This window comes from Triturus cristatus, chromosome 5_2, assembly GCF_964204655.1.
Source record: "Triturus cristatus chromosome 5_2, aTriCri1.1, whole genome shotgun sequence".
Classification (NCBI taxonomy): domain Eukaryota; kingdom Metazoa; phylum Chordata; class Amphibia; order Caudata; family Salamandridae; genus Triturus; species Triturus cristatus.
Genome location: NC_140588.1, coordinates 982,062,066 through 982,079,031, shown reverse-complemented (window position 1 = coordinate 982,079,031; position 16,966 = coordinate 982,062,066). Strand labels below are relative to the sequence as shown.

Sequence of the window (16,966 nt, the reverse complement as noted above, 5' to 3'; positions counted from 1 at the left end):
GCGGTTCCTAGAACACTGGATTCGTACGAGCCTGTGCCCGAGGGGGCTGTCAGAGGTTTTCGTGATAGAGCGGGCACACAGAGCGCTGGTCCCGCCGCCAAGGCCGGGGGCTCCTCCACGGGCCATCATCGCCAAAATCCTTAATTACCGTGACAGGGACTGCATTCTAAAGGCGGCGAGGGAGGTGGCGAATCTTGCGTATGAGAACAGCAAGATCTCAATTTACCCGGACTATACGCAGCAGGTGCAGGAGCAACGAAAGTCCTTCTTGGGGGTTAAACAGAAGCTAAGGACGATGAACCTGCAATACATGCTGCTCTATCCCGCCAAACTGAAGGTACTGTCTCAGGGAAAAGCCCACTTCTTCCAGACCCCGGGAGAGGTCTGGGAATGGTTGGAGGCCCGGGGAGAGGATGTCCCACCGGGAGTGGAGCCGGTGGCGAGCCAGGATGGAAGCAGAGTTACAGTGGGAGCGGATGGGGCTCTGCAGTTGGGACCGGCGGGAGCAGAGGAGGGTCCGGAGCCTTTGCCGGTGCGCCCGGCGGGCCCCGAAGAAATCTTGGTCCTGGACACGCTGCTGGCCTCGGAGGAAGAGGTCCTGGCCGCAACCTTGGCGATACCGGAAACTGTGGGGGTTGGGACTCCTGTCCTGGGGGTGACGTCTTGAAGGGACACAGAGTCCAGGCGTGGGAAGAGTCTGGGAAAGGACAGGACGCTAGCCGTGGTTGAGGTGCCCGCATTAGGTGGGGTGGGGCTGATGACTGGATCCAAGAGGGATTTACCGTTCCTTTGGCATTAGAGAAGCAGGGGAGGGGGGGAGGTAGGTGGGGGGACTGGGTGCTTAGTGGGGAATCGGTCAGGTCGCGCCTGAAATGCATGGTTGGTAACGGGGTCAGAACGGGGGTCGGGGCGGTGGGGGGAGTGGCGGTTTGAGTGAGGGGGAATAGTTTGGTTGTGTGAATGGGGTGGCTGTGTACGTCCTGGCACCAGCGGGGTAAGGGCACATTGGCATGTTTGGTTGTTGCTGGTATAGTGCTCGTGGGAGGGGGGTATTGTTGGGGGGGATGTTGGAGGGGAAAGTTGATGACATCAGTTGTATTGCAGGTCAGGTACCAGAGGGGGCCTACGCTGGGACACGTTGGCCGTGGCGGGGTGGAGTGATGAAGAGGTCATGGGATACAAGTTTTTGAGCTGGAATGTGAGGGGGCTCGGCTCATGCACAAAGAGATACAGGGTCCTCTCCTTCCTTCGACGGCACAAAGTGTCTAACGTGCCTCCAGGAGACCCATTTAGTGCATGAAGGGGTGCAGAAGTTGGGGATAAAATGGCGGGGGCAGTTGTTTCATGCGTCCTTTTCTACATACGCCAGGGGGGTCCTGATTTGGGTGGCGCCGGGGGTGGCGTTCGCCATCCAATATGTGGAGGCGGACATCGAAGGCCGATACCTGCTCCTCCGGGCGCGATTAGATGGCAGGGAAATAGTCCTTTTAAATTCATATGCGCCAAATATAGATGACCCCGCATTTTTTAGGGCCTTGCAGGACGTCTTGACTTATGATTTGGGGACCCCGATACTCTGGTGCGGAGATTTCAATTGTGTCCTGGATCCGGTACTGGACAGGGCGCCCCCTCGGCAGGGGACAAAACCACGTATGACTGACCAACTCAAAAAAGTGATGGAAAACTTAGGGGTGGTGGATGTTTGGCACCAAAAGAACCCCACACAGAGGGTGTTCACCTGCTTCTCTCCCACGCACAACACCTATAGTCGGCTGGATCGGGTCTTGGTGGCGGATGAGAGGCGGGGTATGTCAGTGGAGGTCACACACCTGGCTCGCTTTTTATCGGATCACTCGCCAGTGGCGTGCGTGGTCCAGTGGGGACCTCCGGTGGTCCATCTTCGTACTTGGAGGCTTCCGGCGGACCTCCTCCGGGACCAGGTGGGGAGGGCCCGTGTGGCGGCAGCCATAGGGGACTATGTGGACCTCAATTGGGGAACAGGAGACATTGCGGTGGCCACAAAATGGGAAGCCCTGAAGGCGGTGGTGAGGGGTGCATGTATGGGGCTCACCTACGGGGTCCGGAAACAGCTTCTCCGGGATCTACAAAAAGAGGAGGAGTTCCTCCGACAGATCCAGAGGGTGGGGGAACCCAATGCGGCGCAACAGCGGGAGGAAGGGGAGGCGCGGGCAAGGGTGCAGGACACCTTAGATAGATTGGACAAATTCACTCTGGGACAATATAGGCAGCGCCTCCATAGAGAGGGGGATAAATCGGGGCGGCATGGATCCTGCGGAGAGAGCAGACCCCCGAGCGTATCGTGGCCCTGCGGGATTCCACCGGCCGAGTGGTGTACTCGGAACAGGAGATACTGGTGGTACTCCAGACTCATTTGCGGCAGGTGTACGAGGCCCCAGATATCTCAGAGGCCCAATACTTGCCATACCTCCAAGGGCTGAGTTTGCTGACCCTGGCGGACTCGGATCGGGAAGGATTGGAGGAGGGCTTGTCATTGGCAGAGGTCCGCGGAGCGCTGGCCAGCTTGCCGTGTGCTAAATCGCCCGGCGGTGACGGTTTCCCCTCGGAGTTCTACCAAGAGTTCCAGGATGAGTTGGCCCCGCTTCTGTTGCAAGTCTTTCATGAGACGTTGGAGAGGGGTGACCTCCCACAGACCATGGCCCAAGGAGAAATTTGTATGATCCTCAAACCAGGGGTAGATAAGTATGATCCATCGTCCTACCGCCCGATCACCATGTTGAATACGGACGTCAAAGTCCTAACGAAATTGTTGGCCACTAGGCTGGCTCCACATATGGGGCATTTAGTGCACCAGGACCAATGTGGGTTCATCCCGGGGAGGAATACGGCAATGAATTTCAGACACCTGAACCATATTCAGCATGAAGTGAGTGGTAGGCAAGAACGGACGGTATTGGTCTCTATTGATCTGGCCAAGGCGTTTGATACCGTGGATTGGGCATACTTGCAAGAGGTCCTTCGGAGGGTGGGCTTAGGGCCCAAATTTCGCCGGTGGATACAGATTTTATACAGCGCTCTGAGGGCGAGGGTGCGCCTGGGTGCCGCGGTATCGGGGGAGTGGCGGCTGGGACGGGGCACGAGACAGGGATGCCCCCTCTCGCTGCTACTTTTCGCGCTTGCAATTGAGCCGTTCGCAGTTACGATCCGGGCGGAAATGGAGCAATGGGGAATCCAGGTGGGGGATACACGAAATGTAATATCGCTCTATGCAGATGATGCCTTGTTTTATCTGAGAGCACCGACAGAGGCGCTTCCAATCTTGCTGCACCACCTGGACCGTTTTGGGGAGGCGTCTGGCCTGAGAATCAGCCGTAGTAAATCTCTTATCTTCCCGCTTTCGGGCTTTGATGCAGTGCCCTGCGAGGACCTGCCGGTGCTTGGGTTGCGCTGGGAACGAACAAGTTTCCGGTATTTAGGTATTCAAGTGGCAGCCACGGAGGGATTGGCGCTCGCACGGAACATAGACCGGGTGATTGCTTCACTTCGGCAGTCTGTGACGTTTTGGAACGCCCTGCCGCTTTCCCTAATGGGACACTTAGCTGTAGGTAAGATGGTAATGCTGCCGAGGACATTGTACGTCCTCCAGAATACGCTGTGCCCTCTCCCTCCTAGGGTCTTCCGGACCCTCAATTCGCTGCTGACGTCCCTGCTTTGGGCGGGGGGATGCAGTAGTGTGGCCCTCAGGACGGTCGTCCGCTCCTTTGCGGAGGGGGGATTGGAGGCCCCACGCTTCGACTTATATTATTATGCAGCGCAGCTTCTCCCAGCAGCCAGATGGTTTGCAGACACAGATGTGTGGGAGACGCGGTTGTTGGCGGGAAGGGCCACAGCGAAGGAACTTCAATTGGCTTTGATGAGGGGGTCGGGAGCGGACGCTGCGTTGCCCTACGTGGTGAAACATACAGCACAGGTATGGCAGCGTTTTATCGAACGGGTCTTGGGTGCGGCGCCCTTCCATCGGTATTTACCAATCTGGATACTGGCCCCCATGGTGGAACTGGAACGCCAGATGTCCTACAGGGACTGGAAAGAGGGGGGTTGTGAAGTGCTGGCAGATCTGTACCCCTCGGAAACCTTCCTGTCCTTTGAACAAGCGGAGGAATTTTATGGCCTTAGAGGGGGACAATATCTACATTATCAGGGACTGCGTGCGGTGGTGCGATCGGTCTGGCCGCAGTGCCCGGAGATACCTCAGATGACTCAGACCCTTCATGTAATGCTGACGTGCCGCCGGGGCTGCAGATTGATTGCGTTGCTATATGCGGCTATGAAACGCGACTCGGCTCCTCCGGAGCCTCCGGCGTGGGCGGCCTGGGAAGCGGACTTGGGAGAGCCATTAGATCAAGGGCAACGAACGCGAATCGGAGCCTTGACGAGGCGAGTATCCTGTAATGCGCGATTCAAGCTCACCCATTTTAACTTTATGCACCGCACCTATCTTACCCCGAAGTCGCTGAGTCGATTTGGAACGGGCAGGGGGGACAACTGCCCTCGGTGCGGCACAGCAGGGGCAGGATTCTTGCACTTGGCCTGGGATTGCCCGCTGGTGGAGAGGTTCTGGATTGGGGTGGTAAGCCGCGTCGCGGCCGCCACTGGCCTCCGGCCCGTGTTCCCAAGCCGAGGAAACGGAAATTATCCTATAAATTGCTGCAGCTAATGTTAGTTTTGGCTAGGCGTAGGGTCGCGATTACCTGGATGGGGCGGAAAGCCCCGGAGCTTGACACATGGCTCAGGGATGTGCGGGAATGGACGCTGGCGGAAGAAACGCATATGCAGTGTTCTAGGAGGGATGGAAAATTGCAGGAGGACATTCTGGCGTGGCGAGTTGTGTATGGAAGGATTGGCGGTGGAGGGGCAGTTGTCACAGAGTGAGTCGGAGGGAACAAGTGGAGAGTTGTATTCCCCGCTACCCTCTGAGGGGGAGGGGGGAGAGGAGGACGGCGAGGCTACTCCTGTATTGCACTGAGCTGGGCTGGGCCGGATTCTCACACGATATAGACTGTGACCTGTCTCACTGTGAAGCACTACATAAGTATATGTGTTTTGATTGGACCTATCTGTACTGCTTTTCACTGATGTCGGGGGGAGGGGGGAGTAACGAGATTGTATGTTTTAATACGAAAAATAAAGTTAAAAAAAAAAAAACTAATTAAAATAGTTAAACAATCTTCCAGCACTTGATTCATTCCCCCACCACTAAACCTGCTCTCACTCATTGGCAGCCTAATTGAGTGTGAATGGGAGATGCACAAAACCTTTGTTAGATTGCCTTATTGACAGGCAGGATTGTTCTTGTCTGTTCCCTTACCATCCCTACTACTGATGGTGTCAAAAGTAGTGTGTTACTGAGCATACGTTCAGGATATTTCCAATGAATAACCTATTCATCTACGTTAAGGGTGGGGTTCTTGTTAGCCAAAACGTGTTTTGTGAGCACCGATTAAATACACGTTAAGACTGCATTGTTGGAGTGCACGGTGATTTATTTATATTTATAACTGCATTCCAGAATAAATAATTGGAACCTGTTCGGGAGTACACCTTCGTCTGAGGGCAAATATATAAATATATAAATATATAAATATATATATATATATATATTTAAATATTTATATATATATATATTTTTATATATTATCTGTTTTTAGGTATTTTAAACATGTTAACTCCTACGTGCCTCTTTAATTCCTGCTGTGAGCTGCATGTTGAATTGCAGAGGTAGTCCTGTCTAAAGGTTCCAGACAATGTGTAAAGTCATGGTTTCTCAGTTAGACCTTGCTCCTGAAATAAAAGACTGAGAGGTAAGCCTAAACTGAGTTGTAGTCTTTGTAATATGTTACTTACATCAGTTAAAGCTTTGAACCATGCCAATCTCAAGAGAGTAAGACCAATGAGGCTTGCTTAAAACTCATTCTCCCCAATGTCGTCTTATAATAAGCTTAATGGTTATAGAATCATGAATCATTTATCTTTATATTTTGTAAAGCCATCATTATTATTTATGAGGTTTCCTGGAGAGCTGTAGCACATGTGGTTGTAGTTCTGATGCATTCTTGTGTTTTTTTTTTTTTATTATTGTAGGGTAAAACATCGGAGGCTCTGTCACGACTAATTTCTTTACAAGCCACAGAGGCTACCGTAGTGCATCTGGCAGCAGACAATTCCATCATAAGGTATTATTTTCAGCAGGTGTTAATATTTTACCTTAGTTGTTTTATTTTTTTTAAATCCGTGTTTCATAACTTTGTCAACAAATTTGTTTATTAATACCCGGGTATTATGTTCATTTTTGCTTCATGAACAGTGAGGACCAGGTGGAAGTGGAGCTGGTGCAGCGTAACGACGTTGTTAAGGTGGTCCCAGGAGGCAAGTTTCCAGTGGATGGACGGGTTATCGAGGGCCATTCTTTGGTTGATGAGTCCCTCATCACAGGTACTTTTGTTTTTTGGACAGGTGTTCATTGGGAGATAATTATGTTTGCCAATAATAAATTATTCTCCTAATGCAGAATATTGTAGCATACCTTTAGAGTGAGAGATGAAATGAAAGACTTGTATATGGAATAAATTATGTTTACAAACAAATAATGGAGTTTACAACATTTTACTATAAACATCAAGTGGGTAGTGGTAATGGATATTGGTTTGGGGAATCTCAAAATGTCTGATGCAGGTCTGATAGGTGATTTCTTGATTTGATAATTGTTTTATAATATCATTCTACGGTGTTAAAATATTGGTTACTCCATTTTAGTAAACCTCTTTTGCTTTTTCTATTCTTGGAACTTAATGGTCATGCTGTGTAAACCACTTTTGTTATTCCTTTCCTGGTTGCTTCACTTACTTTGTTAATCACATTGATCTGGTCTAAAAGATACTGTTTGCTGGGATGGAAACTAGCACATGCTATCTGACTAATCATAGCAAAGCGCAACCGGGGCCTATTCTGTGTCTCATATTTATTGTAATGTAAGGCAACTGAACTACACAATAATTGTTCTGTCAGCTTCCCCGTGTATGTATAAGAGCTGGGAAAGCTTTTTCTATGTAACCCATGAATTTGGATTTGAATTTGGATGAGGAAAGCCGAAGGGTAGGTGATAATCCGAGTCAGAGGTATGTTTTTCAATCTTAAGAAATCTTTCCTTGGGGATCCTGGAACAGGCCTTGTTTACTGATCCTAATTATATGTGAAAAGGTTGTCTAGCATTGGTGCTTCAGGACCATCATATCAGTGGATTCCAAACTAGGTAAACAAGCGATTCTGTTTAGTTACTTGACACGCTAGGAAAATCGTTTGCTTGCCAATCCACATTGAGAAAGTTGTTCAGGCTAAAATAGGAAGCCAGTTAGTGTATGGAGCTGAAATGTGGATCCTGACCAAAAGTTCAGAATGAAAAGAAATTCTGTAACTTGTTACTACAATTGCGAGGGTGATTTCCGGCAAAGGCTCTGAAACCTCAGTGCTAGTTAAAACTGCATCAATGGACAGATCCAACATGATCCCCTATAAAAACGAGAAGTAAAACGGATATCATGACCAAGAAATCATCTCATTATTAAGGCATAGAGAGTATACTCTGAGATGGCTCTTCAGTACAAGTTTATGCCATCATGGAAAACTACAGTGATTAAGTTGAAATTTGTGGTCGGACTTTTTGATTGTCATTGACTGAGGGGCAATGGACTCCAAGCGCCTTGTTCATCCAACAAAGAAGCTAGTTTTAGCCCTTTAAATGAACTACCTTTGAAGTCCCTGGCCAAACAATGCACATCATAATTGGCAGGCGTGTTTGACGCTTTATTCAAGCCTCTGTTCTGCTTGCAAACCTGAGAAACCCAGGAGATTGGGGAATTTTGGCATTGACCTGGAGCTGATATTACTTTAAATTTACGTGCCGATCAATGGAATGGTAGCGGGGTAAGACATTTGCACGTGTCACAAAAAAGCGCATCTATTCAACTTTGTATTATTCTGCACATAATAAGATGAAGTAAGGTTTAGAACAATTGCCAGGTGGGCTTCAAAATTAAGGAATTTATCCTATAAATAAAGGCACTGTTTAATACCTGAATTATCTTGGACAGTTGTGGCACAGTTTTTAGCAGAAGGCTGGGTGATGAGGGAAAGATAACTTATAAATCATCGAACCAGATTTATCATCTCCCTCCACCTCACAACCCAAGCGTGCCATCTGTGGTGTCCTGAAAGGTTCATCCCTCAGTGCGTCCCTTTTCAACATCTACATGACGGCGCTAGAAAACCTAGTCCGAACCCATGACATCATCATAGTTTCCTACATCGACGACACCCAGCTCGTTCTGTCACTCTAAGCTTAACTCACCACGACAAAGTCCATTTTCCACAACTGCATGAGAAACGTCTCCACCTGGAAGAAGGACACGGCCTGAAGGTCAACACAGACAAAACCAAAGTGCTGATTTTGCCTGCCAAACCTCCCCCTGGAAGGACACGTAGTGGCCATCGGAACTCGGACTCACCCCTACACCGAAAGACCACACCCGCAACCTCGGCATCACCCTGGACAGCAAACTCTCCATGAAACGACAGGTCAAAGCCGTCTCTTCAGTCTGCTTCCACCCTCTCCACATGCTCTGCAGAATCTTCAAATGGCTCCCTATCAGCACCAGGAAAACAATGACGCAGGCCCTCATCACCAGCTGTCTGGATGCAGCAACACACTCTATGTAGGCACTGCCAGTGTACTCATGAGAAGACCCCAGACGATTCAGAACGCAGCAGCCAGAACGATCCTCAAAGTGCCCAAAAGAACACACATCAGCCAGAACCCGAGAGAACCCACATCTCCCAGCACGTGAGAGACCGCCACTGGCTTCCTATCCAGGAAAGATGCCAGTTCCAACTACTGACTCACGCCTACAAAGCCCTCCACGACCAAGGACTGGCATACCTGAACCACCTCCTGAACTTCCAAAAACCATCTAGAAACCTCCACTTTGCCCACCTCGCCCTCGCACAGACATCACGTATCTGCTGCTGCCGCAACGGAAGACACTCCTTCGCCCACCTCGCTGCCAAGTCCTTGAATGCCCTCCACCTCCGCACATCACCCTCGCTGACAGACTTCAGGAAGAAATTCAAGACCTCGTTCTTAAACTGCCGAGATACCCTCACAGGTGATAAGCCGCATTTTACAAATATCGTTTCTGTGTCGGACTTCAGGAAGAAGTTCAAGACCTGGCTTTTCAACTGAAACCTGCAGCCCAGCACCTGGATACCCTTATGGGTGACAATCAGTGCTTTACAAATACCGTTTGATTGATTGATTCAGCTAGAATACATTCTTGCAAGAAAATGTATGATGGGAAGCATTTAAGTAAACTCATACTTGCTCTGTGTAAAAGGGACAAGCAGTGAACTTTTACTCCAGGAAGTAGAGAGCATTAAAGAATCGTGATGATGCACAAAAGGACAGATAATAACTTGAATGTCCAGTTAGTTCTTGGAATTAAAAGAGGAAATGCATTAATAACAGCAAAGTGAAATGCTACACTTGATAGAATAACCAGACAACTAGCACCTATAATGATTTATAAAGATGTGTGTCCCAGTGGTTCTGGGACCTTCTGGGTTTCTTAACTTATCATAATCCTATGCATGTATTTATTTGTTTTTCAAGGACTTTCTTTATCAAGTAACACACTTACTGGACATTGATGTCAATCAGTGTTTTGAGTTGTGTTCTACAGTAATATAAGTTTATAACCTGCTCTATCTGGAGTATTCTGTGACTTCTTGCCCTCGCTACCATCAGAGCATTAAGTGCCTAAAGGGAGTCTCTTGCCTATCCAATTTGGAGTGCCACAATATTATGGCTTTGAGACACTCGTAGTATGGGACCCCGCTACCCGTATCCTATAGATGTTGAAAAAAGACATGACGACCTTTGTAATGGGGTACTGGATGGACCGTTACAGGACAGACTCAGTACGCAGTGTCTCAACAGTGGTATTGGATAAAAAAGCCTGTACCCCTTGACTATATTCACGCTGCCACTCACTGGCTCCCACTGCCAGTCACTTCAAGACTTGATGTGAGCGGGAAGTAACAATCCTTCTTCAGGTTTGGAGGTTCTCTTTGGCGCATCTCTGCTGACACACATTACAATAAAAAGTGCAGAGGCCCTCCAGTGCTCTTGTAGATTGTTGAGTCTACCTGAGGAAAAAAAACAGGGCAGGACACCATAGCTTTTAGAAGCATTGTCAAGGACTTTTGTCCTATCAACAGTAACTCCTTCAAGATGCCTCTGTGGAAGAGGGAGAACGTATACCCTTTGGGTGATTCTTTTATAATTAAAGTTGAATGGGTTGCATAATGGAGTTCTGATGCTGAAGAAGGCTTAATAAGAGCAAGGAATGAAAATTGATACAATACATAACATGTATAATGGTTAGACATTTTATTAAAAGGAGTCCCAGGGTTTTCTGATGTTATGAAGAAAGAGTTGTTTACCTTAGATATCCAGCCCACTACTTGGATCATCGGAATAGATCCTAGCACCTAACTCCTTCTTCTTCCTCAGTTAGACATTCCAGCTGGCAGTCTATGCAGGGAAAGGCTACAGGGGACTGGATCATTGGGAACATTTGTGTGTTAGAGAATTCATGTTTGACCTTTGAACCAAGGAATCTGCATTCCTACACGGTATCCTCCAGACGCAAGATTCAAGACCTGCAGGAATGAGGCTTCGACAGTTTATAAACTTAAGGGACCTACGTTCATGATATTGAAGCGTTTTCCCCTGTGTCATTCAACTTGGCTACAGATTAGAGTATCTTTCTTTTAATCCTTTTAAAGCTGCTTGGGCTGTCCATCGATGATCTTACTGCAAAAGGAAAAACTAGGCAGATTCAAACGGATATGCCTGTGGTCAGTTTGTTTCACAATAGCAAAATTATATTTAAGGCTTAGGTTTGCCAGATCAGTTCAATTATAGCAAATAAAAACCTTAACGTCCAAAGTGCACTGATTTGTTGAATGAAAACAGAGAATAGGTAACTTTTCGCCAAGGAACCATTAGGCAGTCTTATCTAGGATGTAAGCAAGCAGTCGGAAGACATTTCTCTTCATGGGAGCTTTGATATTCATAAATGTAATTTTTTTGCCTATGTCGGGATCCCACAACACATTTAAATAACTGAAATTCTTGTTTTTAAAACGAATTCCATAAGTTCTCTTTTGGCAGCATATTCGAATTGAAAGCAGACACCGAAAACCCTTTCAGCTGAGAAAATTATTTTTTTAAACACAATTTAGTAGAGAATGCAAAGACCAAAGTATTACGATATCAAACAACATCCTATAGGTAGAGGTGAATCAGCACAGCAGGTGACAAAGACGAGACCCTATCCCAAGAAAATCATTTTTATTTAAAAAAAAAGTTTCCTCCTACAATTGCTAAGCATTATTGGCAAGTGTGGGTGAAATTGGTCATTGCTTGATTGCTTGTTCACCCATAGTTTGCTCTCCCAATTTTCCCACTAAATAAAATATTTACCACCATTTACAAAAATGACAAACGTGGTAAACACCGGTTTTCTTTTCACATTGATTTACAGGGCACAGTGTAGGTTGACAATCGGCACAGTACATCTGTTTTTTGTAGTTTTAGAAAAACAAAACCTGCAGCAAGTTTTTGCCATTTTGTTTAACAAATCTTTGTAATTTTTAGTACTTTCTCTTACCACTCTGCAGTACAATATGTGCCTTGCCCAAATGTTACACAAAGTACTCAGCACTGGTTGGTGATGGAGGGAAGAGGGACTAAGAACTAAAGGGGTTGGTACTGAAGGATTTCTGGGGTTGCTAGGGTAGATCCTTACTTTTACCGTTCCATCACCCTGAAATGATTTAATTGACACTCCAGGGCACTCTCGGACTTTAGAGTAACTTAGTGTCATAAAGCGGCTGTATGGATATTCCTGTGAGAGTTGTGCTCATATGCACAATTTTCTGCTTTAATTTAATTGATAGTTTTTATTTTCATTTGTATATTACATGAACTATTTTTCTATCCAAAAGGCTTTGTATTGTAACATTTAATCTGTTTTGATTTGCTTAAAACAAAACAGAAAATACATTCTTTATATAGGAAGGTTCTCTTTATAAAATGATTTTAAATGTGAATGGGTGTTCAGGCATTCCACATGTAGGCAGAGATATCCTCAAGTCTTAGTTATTCAAAGTTGAAACATATCATGGAAAACTAGGATACCAAGTAAGCAATGTTCATTCTAGCAAGGGTATAGCACTTTCTTTGAATGAAGTATGATTCATTGCAGAGTGGATTGGTGTTGGGAGGTTCAGTGGATCTTTGAATTGGATGGGTAGGCTGGTGGCTTTCTGGGAGGTTTTAGCTTTATCTTCACTATGTGCAAAAAAAATAAAAATTGATGGACGGAATGCTAAACAAAGTCAAACACTCATGCCCAGTCAGAGATCTGGGCTTAAATCCAACGTTTTGTTGGTCACCCAGTATGGACCCATCCATATACAAATCAGTCTTGACCCTGCTTCCCATTGGAACAGTCCATCCTGAACTGCCAGACCAGGTCTTCCCTGGACCGGAATCCAGCATCCTAGGACTGGTTTGGGTTTACCACCCCTCATCAGTCAGGATAGCTTGAATCCAGTGGCATGGCAAGGTGATCACGGGACCCACGTCTGGCCATAGTTCGGGCTGGACTGTTCCCATGGGGAGCAGGGTCAAGACTGATTTGCATATGGCTGGATCCAAACTGGAATTGCGTGGTGAGCAAAAAAAACATGGATTTGGGTCCAGATCTCTGACTGGGGGTAAGTGTTTGACATTGTTCAGCATTCTGTTCATCAATTGTTCTTTGTGCATTTGTCACCCCAAGTTGAACTGGTATGCCCGGTTTCAAGTCCAGGGAGGACCAAGCCTGGCATTTAAAATAGTCCCATCCTTCTTTGAAAAATCCTTGCTATCAGAGACCTGTCTGTGTGAGGCACACAGAATTGAGTACCATCTTCAGGTGGTGCAATAAGGTTGGATGAGCATTATAATCTTTTTTGGGTGTTTCAGTATATGAAACTGTTGTCAGTAAAGTGAAATAACTAGAATATTAATCTACTTTTCTTAAACCGTCCAAGTCCTGTAAGGAAAATAGATGTGGAAACATAAGCAGTTCATGTGACATTAAGGAGTACACTTCAGGTTTTAACAGCATTTTTCTTCTTTGATTTTACCTTAGGTGAGGCCATGCCTGTGAATAAGAAGCCTGGAAGTTCAGTTATTGCTGGATCTATCAATCAGAATGGTTCACTGCTGATTCGTGCAACTCACGTGGGGTCAGATACAACGCTTTCCCAGATCGTCAAACTTGTTGAAGAAGCCCAGACATCAAAGGTAATTTACATCAACCTGTTGAATGAATTGATAGCAGATACTGAGTGATATAGTGAACATGCTATCCCTCTGACTTTTGTCGGACTAGTAAATGATTTATATCCTTATGTCTTGTGCCTATTTTTGGCATATAGAAGGGGGTGGTCCCAGCACTTTTACATCAAAACAGTGTAACGTTATATTAAAGCAACATATATAGAAAAAGTGTAACTAAAAGATATTTTGCTTAAGTGTTATTTAATCACACCAAGCACCTGATGTTCATGAATAAGTACATAGTTTACAGCAATACATTAAAACGTAACGTTGGTGTGCCCAACTGAGTGAGGGGGGAAGAAAGGGAAGGGGGGTGACTCGTGTGAGATAGAGAGGCAAGTGACAAATACTAAATATAAGATAACACAATCAAATTTTTTGGCACTTTATTCAATGCCACATGTTCATAATATAGTTCATAACAGTATGCATTACACTCATTTACATAGCAATGTACAACATAAGGTCACAGTGCAAAAATGGGCTGTTGGTGATACTGGCATCAATGGTGTGACCCCTGTAATCATGTAGATTGAGTCTAGTCCTTAATAACGGGGTCTTCCTCAGGACAAGAGTGAGGGTGAGGGCAGAGGGATAATCTTCCGGTGGGTCAATTTCTTCGAATTCGTAGGAATTGCACAAAGAGGGCAGACTACATGACCGAATCTGAGGACTTGAGTATCCGCTTGATGAATAGAGGATACCCGAAAAGACTGGTGAAGAGAGCTCAGAAGAGAGCCTGGTACAACCCCAGGGAAACCTTACTGACCCCAAAAGCCAAGAATGACATGATGTCAGAAAGAATAATCTGCGTCACAACATTCTCCACCAGAAGCAACGCCGTGAAGAAGATAATAAATAAACATTGGAATCTAATCTCAACTGACATTGATCAACCCAATCCACCAATGCACTCTTTCATAAAAGCTATGAGTGTTAAAGATCATGTTGTACATTCCTTTCTGGAGAGCCCGACAGTACCCACAATCCAGTCACTCTGGAACCTATCACCTGTTAAAGGACATTATAAATGCGGATATTGCAAGGCATGCCACACTACAATACCGACCAAGATATTCACCCATAAGCAAGACACAATCGTGCTGCAGTCCTTCACAAATTGCAACTCAACAAATGTGATCTATGGGATAGTCTGCCCGTGTGGATATCTATATGTGGGACAGACACAACAGAAGATTAAGGCTAGGATACTCCAACATCAAAGCAGGATTCGCTGCTCAGTCATAGGTGCGCCCCTAGTTGAACATTTCACTCAGAAGGGACATAATCCGGACCAAATGCAATGGTTGGGGATTGAAATAACAGAATTGAGACCAAGAGGGGGCAACATTGCCTCTATCCTAACCATCAGAGAATCAAAATGGATGGTACGTCTGGACACCATTGCCAATGGTTTGAATGAATTGGACCCCAGTAATGCCCAACTGGCATGTCTTGGCACATAATGATACAATGCTGAGCCTCTTCAATCTCATCACTTAAGATTAGGCTATATTCCCCTTTTGAAACCACAACTTAGATTAAGCTATGAGAGAAGTGCTATGTTGGTTATCTCCTGTAATCACGAAATGTAACACTGACCCATTTGTCATTATAAAAATTGTTTAATGCTCATACACTCAATATCATACGTACGAATGTATTGACCATTTACCGTATAACTAACTTGATAACACCGGTCAAATGTGAGATGACAATTGAGGCAACAAACTCCCCCTATGTTAGCATCATTCATGGCTTTCACAAGTTTAAGATGTTGCATGCCAAGTTTTACACTATGTTTATCAAAGGTCTTGTACTCTATACATTTATGTGACCACTTTGGGTCTCCACACCCATGGATGGACGGCTATTTGTATGTTAATATTCAAGATATTTTATGCAAACTTCTACATAATGTATATCCCAGAATATGTATATCATTGCCCAATGACGTTGGACTTTAACAGAGACCAGTAGATATACTCCCGTTCACCTCAACATTACCATCGTGGCCACACAGTTCTATTCTGGTCATGGACCCTTACTAATCCCTTTTTGAGTCAATAGGGAATTCACTTTCCTTCAAACTATTCGAATATGATCGACTCCAGATTTTTAGTCTTTCTTCTAACGCTATGTCAGTTTCACTGACAGGCATTTAGCGGCTGCCAGACGCGAGACGTCACGCGGCTGCCGGTGCCTCCAGCGTTACATACATAAGGGCGTTCACAGTTGCGGACGGCTCTACCTCATCACAGTGGGATGTTTTACCTGACGAGGGTAAGTGCGCCCACAATTTATACCCTGCGAATTCGAGCACACCAATCTTCTTGATTATTTAGTGTATACGCGGAATATACCACGGGTGCATGATTTGGTTTTATTGAGGTCGAACATGTTAGTTTACCGGTTAGCTGTTTGGGAGCATGGAGCAATTCACTTTCCGCTCGGCATATCTATTATTGGGTTACTTTGCGAACATAAAACCATGCCTTAACACCGCAATACCGCACAGGGGTGTCGTAGGCACACTTATTCTTTGGCCGGCAGTGTAGGAGAGTAGGATCTGCACTTATGTTGCCCCCACTTTTTTCTGATGTATACACTGGTTTCTGACTATAGTCTGGCTGGGTCCCTGCTGATCAGGGCCCCAGTCTCACTGATCTCTCTAAACAACTTGGTGTGCATATTAGATGCACTAGTGATTGGATACTGTGGTACCTTATGAGCTCCTAGTATATGGTACCTTAGGTACCTAGGGCATTGGTACTTCACAGACCTACCAGGGGCTGCAGCATGTATTATGCCACCCCTGGGAAGCAGTCACAATCTGACACCACAGGCCTGCTACTGCAGCCTGTGTGAGGTAGTGTTAGCACTCCTCACTGAGATATAGGTTCCTATATCTCACCATACACACACATATAAACCTACCAGTCACCCCTCTTGCAGGCCCTAACAATTCTGAGGGCAGGGTGCTTTGTTTACTATGTGAGGGGGTGCTTCTGCATGAGCAGGACCCCTCTGCAGCTGGCAGAGTCTATTCTCTGCTGCTGTTTGTGGATGCGGTTAAACCATATACTCTTAAGTGCATTATAACCTCGCAGTAAATGCTAACTTTGGAATGACTGCATCAAAACATGTCGTGTTTGGTGTCAAACAACTTGGAATCATACCCCCACACCAGTAACTGGTGTGGGAGTATGATCCCACCCTTCTAGAGGGGACGACATGTACCCACTGTACTAAACGTTAGAAATCTTCTAGAGCCCTGGCATCACAAAATGGATGCCACCAGCACAGACACTGGGCTGCCCTCCTGCTGCTGACCGAAACTCGCAGTGGAGGAAGCCCAACAAAAGGTATCCTGTCACAGGGAGGTGTCACCACCTCCCAGACAGGATTTAGTATATTGGAGCTGGGTGGGTGCACTCTTAGAGTGCTTTGAAGTCCTGCACTGGGGGAGGAGCAGTAGGC

General features: G+C 46.1%; 1 protein-coding gene across 10 annotated transcripts in view; it reads left to right on the top strand.

Moving 5' to 3' along the window:
* Positions 1–16,966, top strand: part of ATP7A (ATPase copper transporting alpha) — a 481,542-nt gene that overhangs the window by 305,200 nt on the left and 159,376 nt on the right. For all 10 annotated transcript variants that reach the window (XM_085608229.1, XM_085608231.1, XM_085608228.1 and 7 more), the window contains 3 exons: positions 6,121–6,212; positions 6,344–6,471; positions 13,296–13,450. In XM_085608229.1, the coding sequence (XP_085464355.1) occupies positions 6,121–6,212; positions 6,344–6,471; positions 13,296–13,450 (375 nt within the window). The remainder of the gene's footprint in view (positions 1–6,120; positions 6,213–6,343; positions 6,472–13,295; positions 13,451–16,966) is intronic.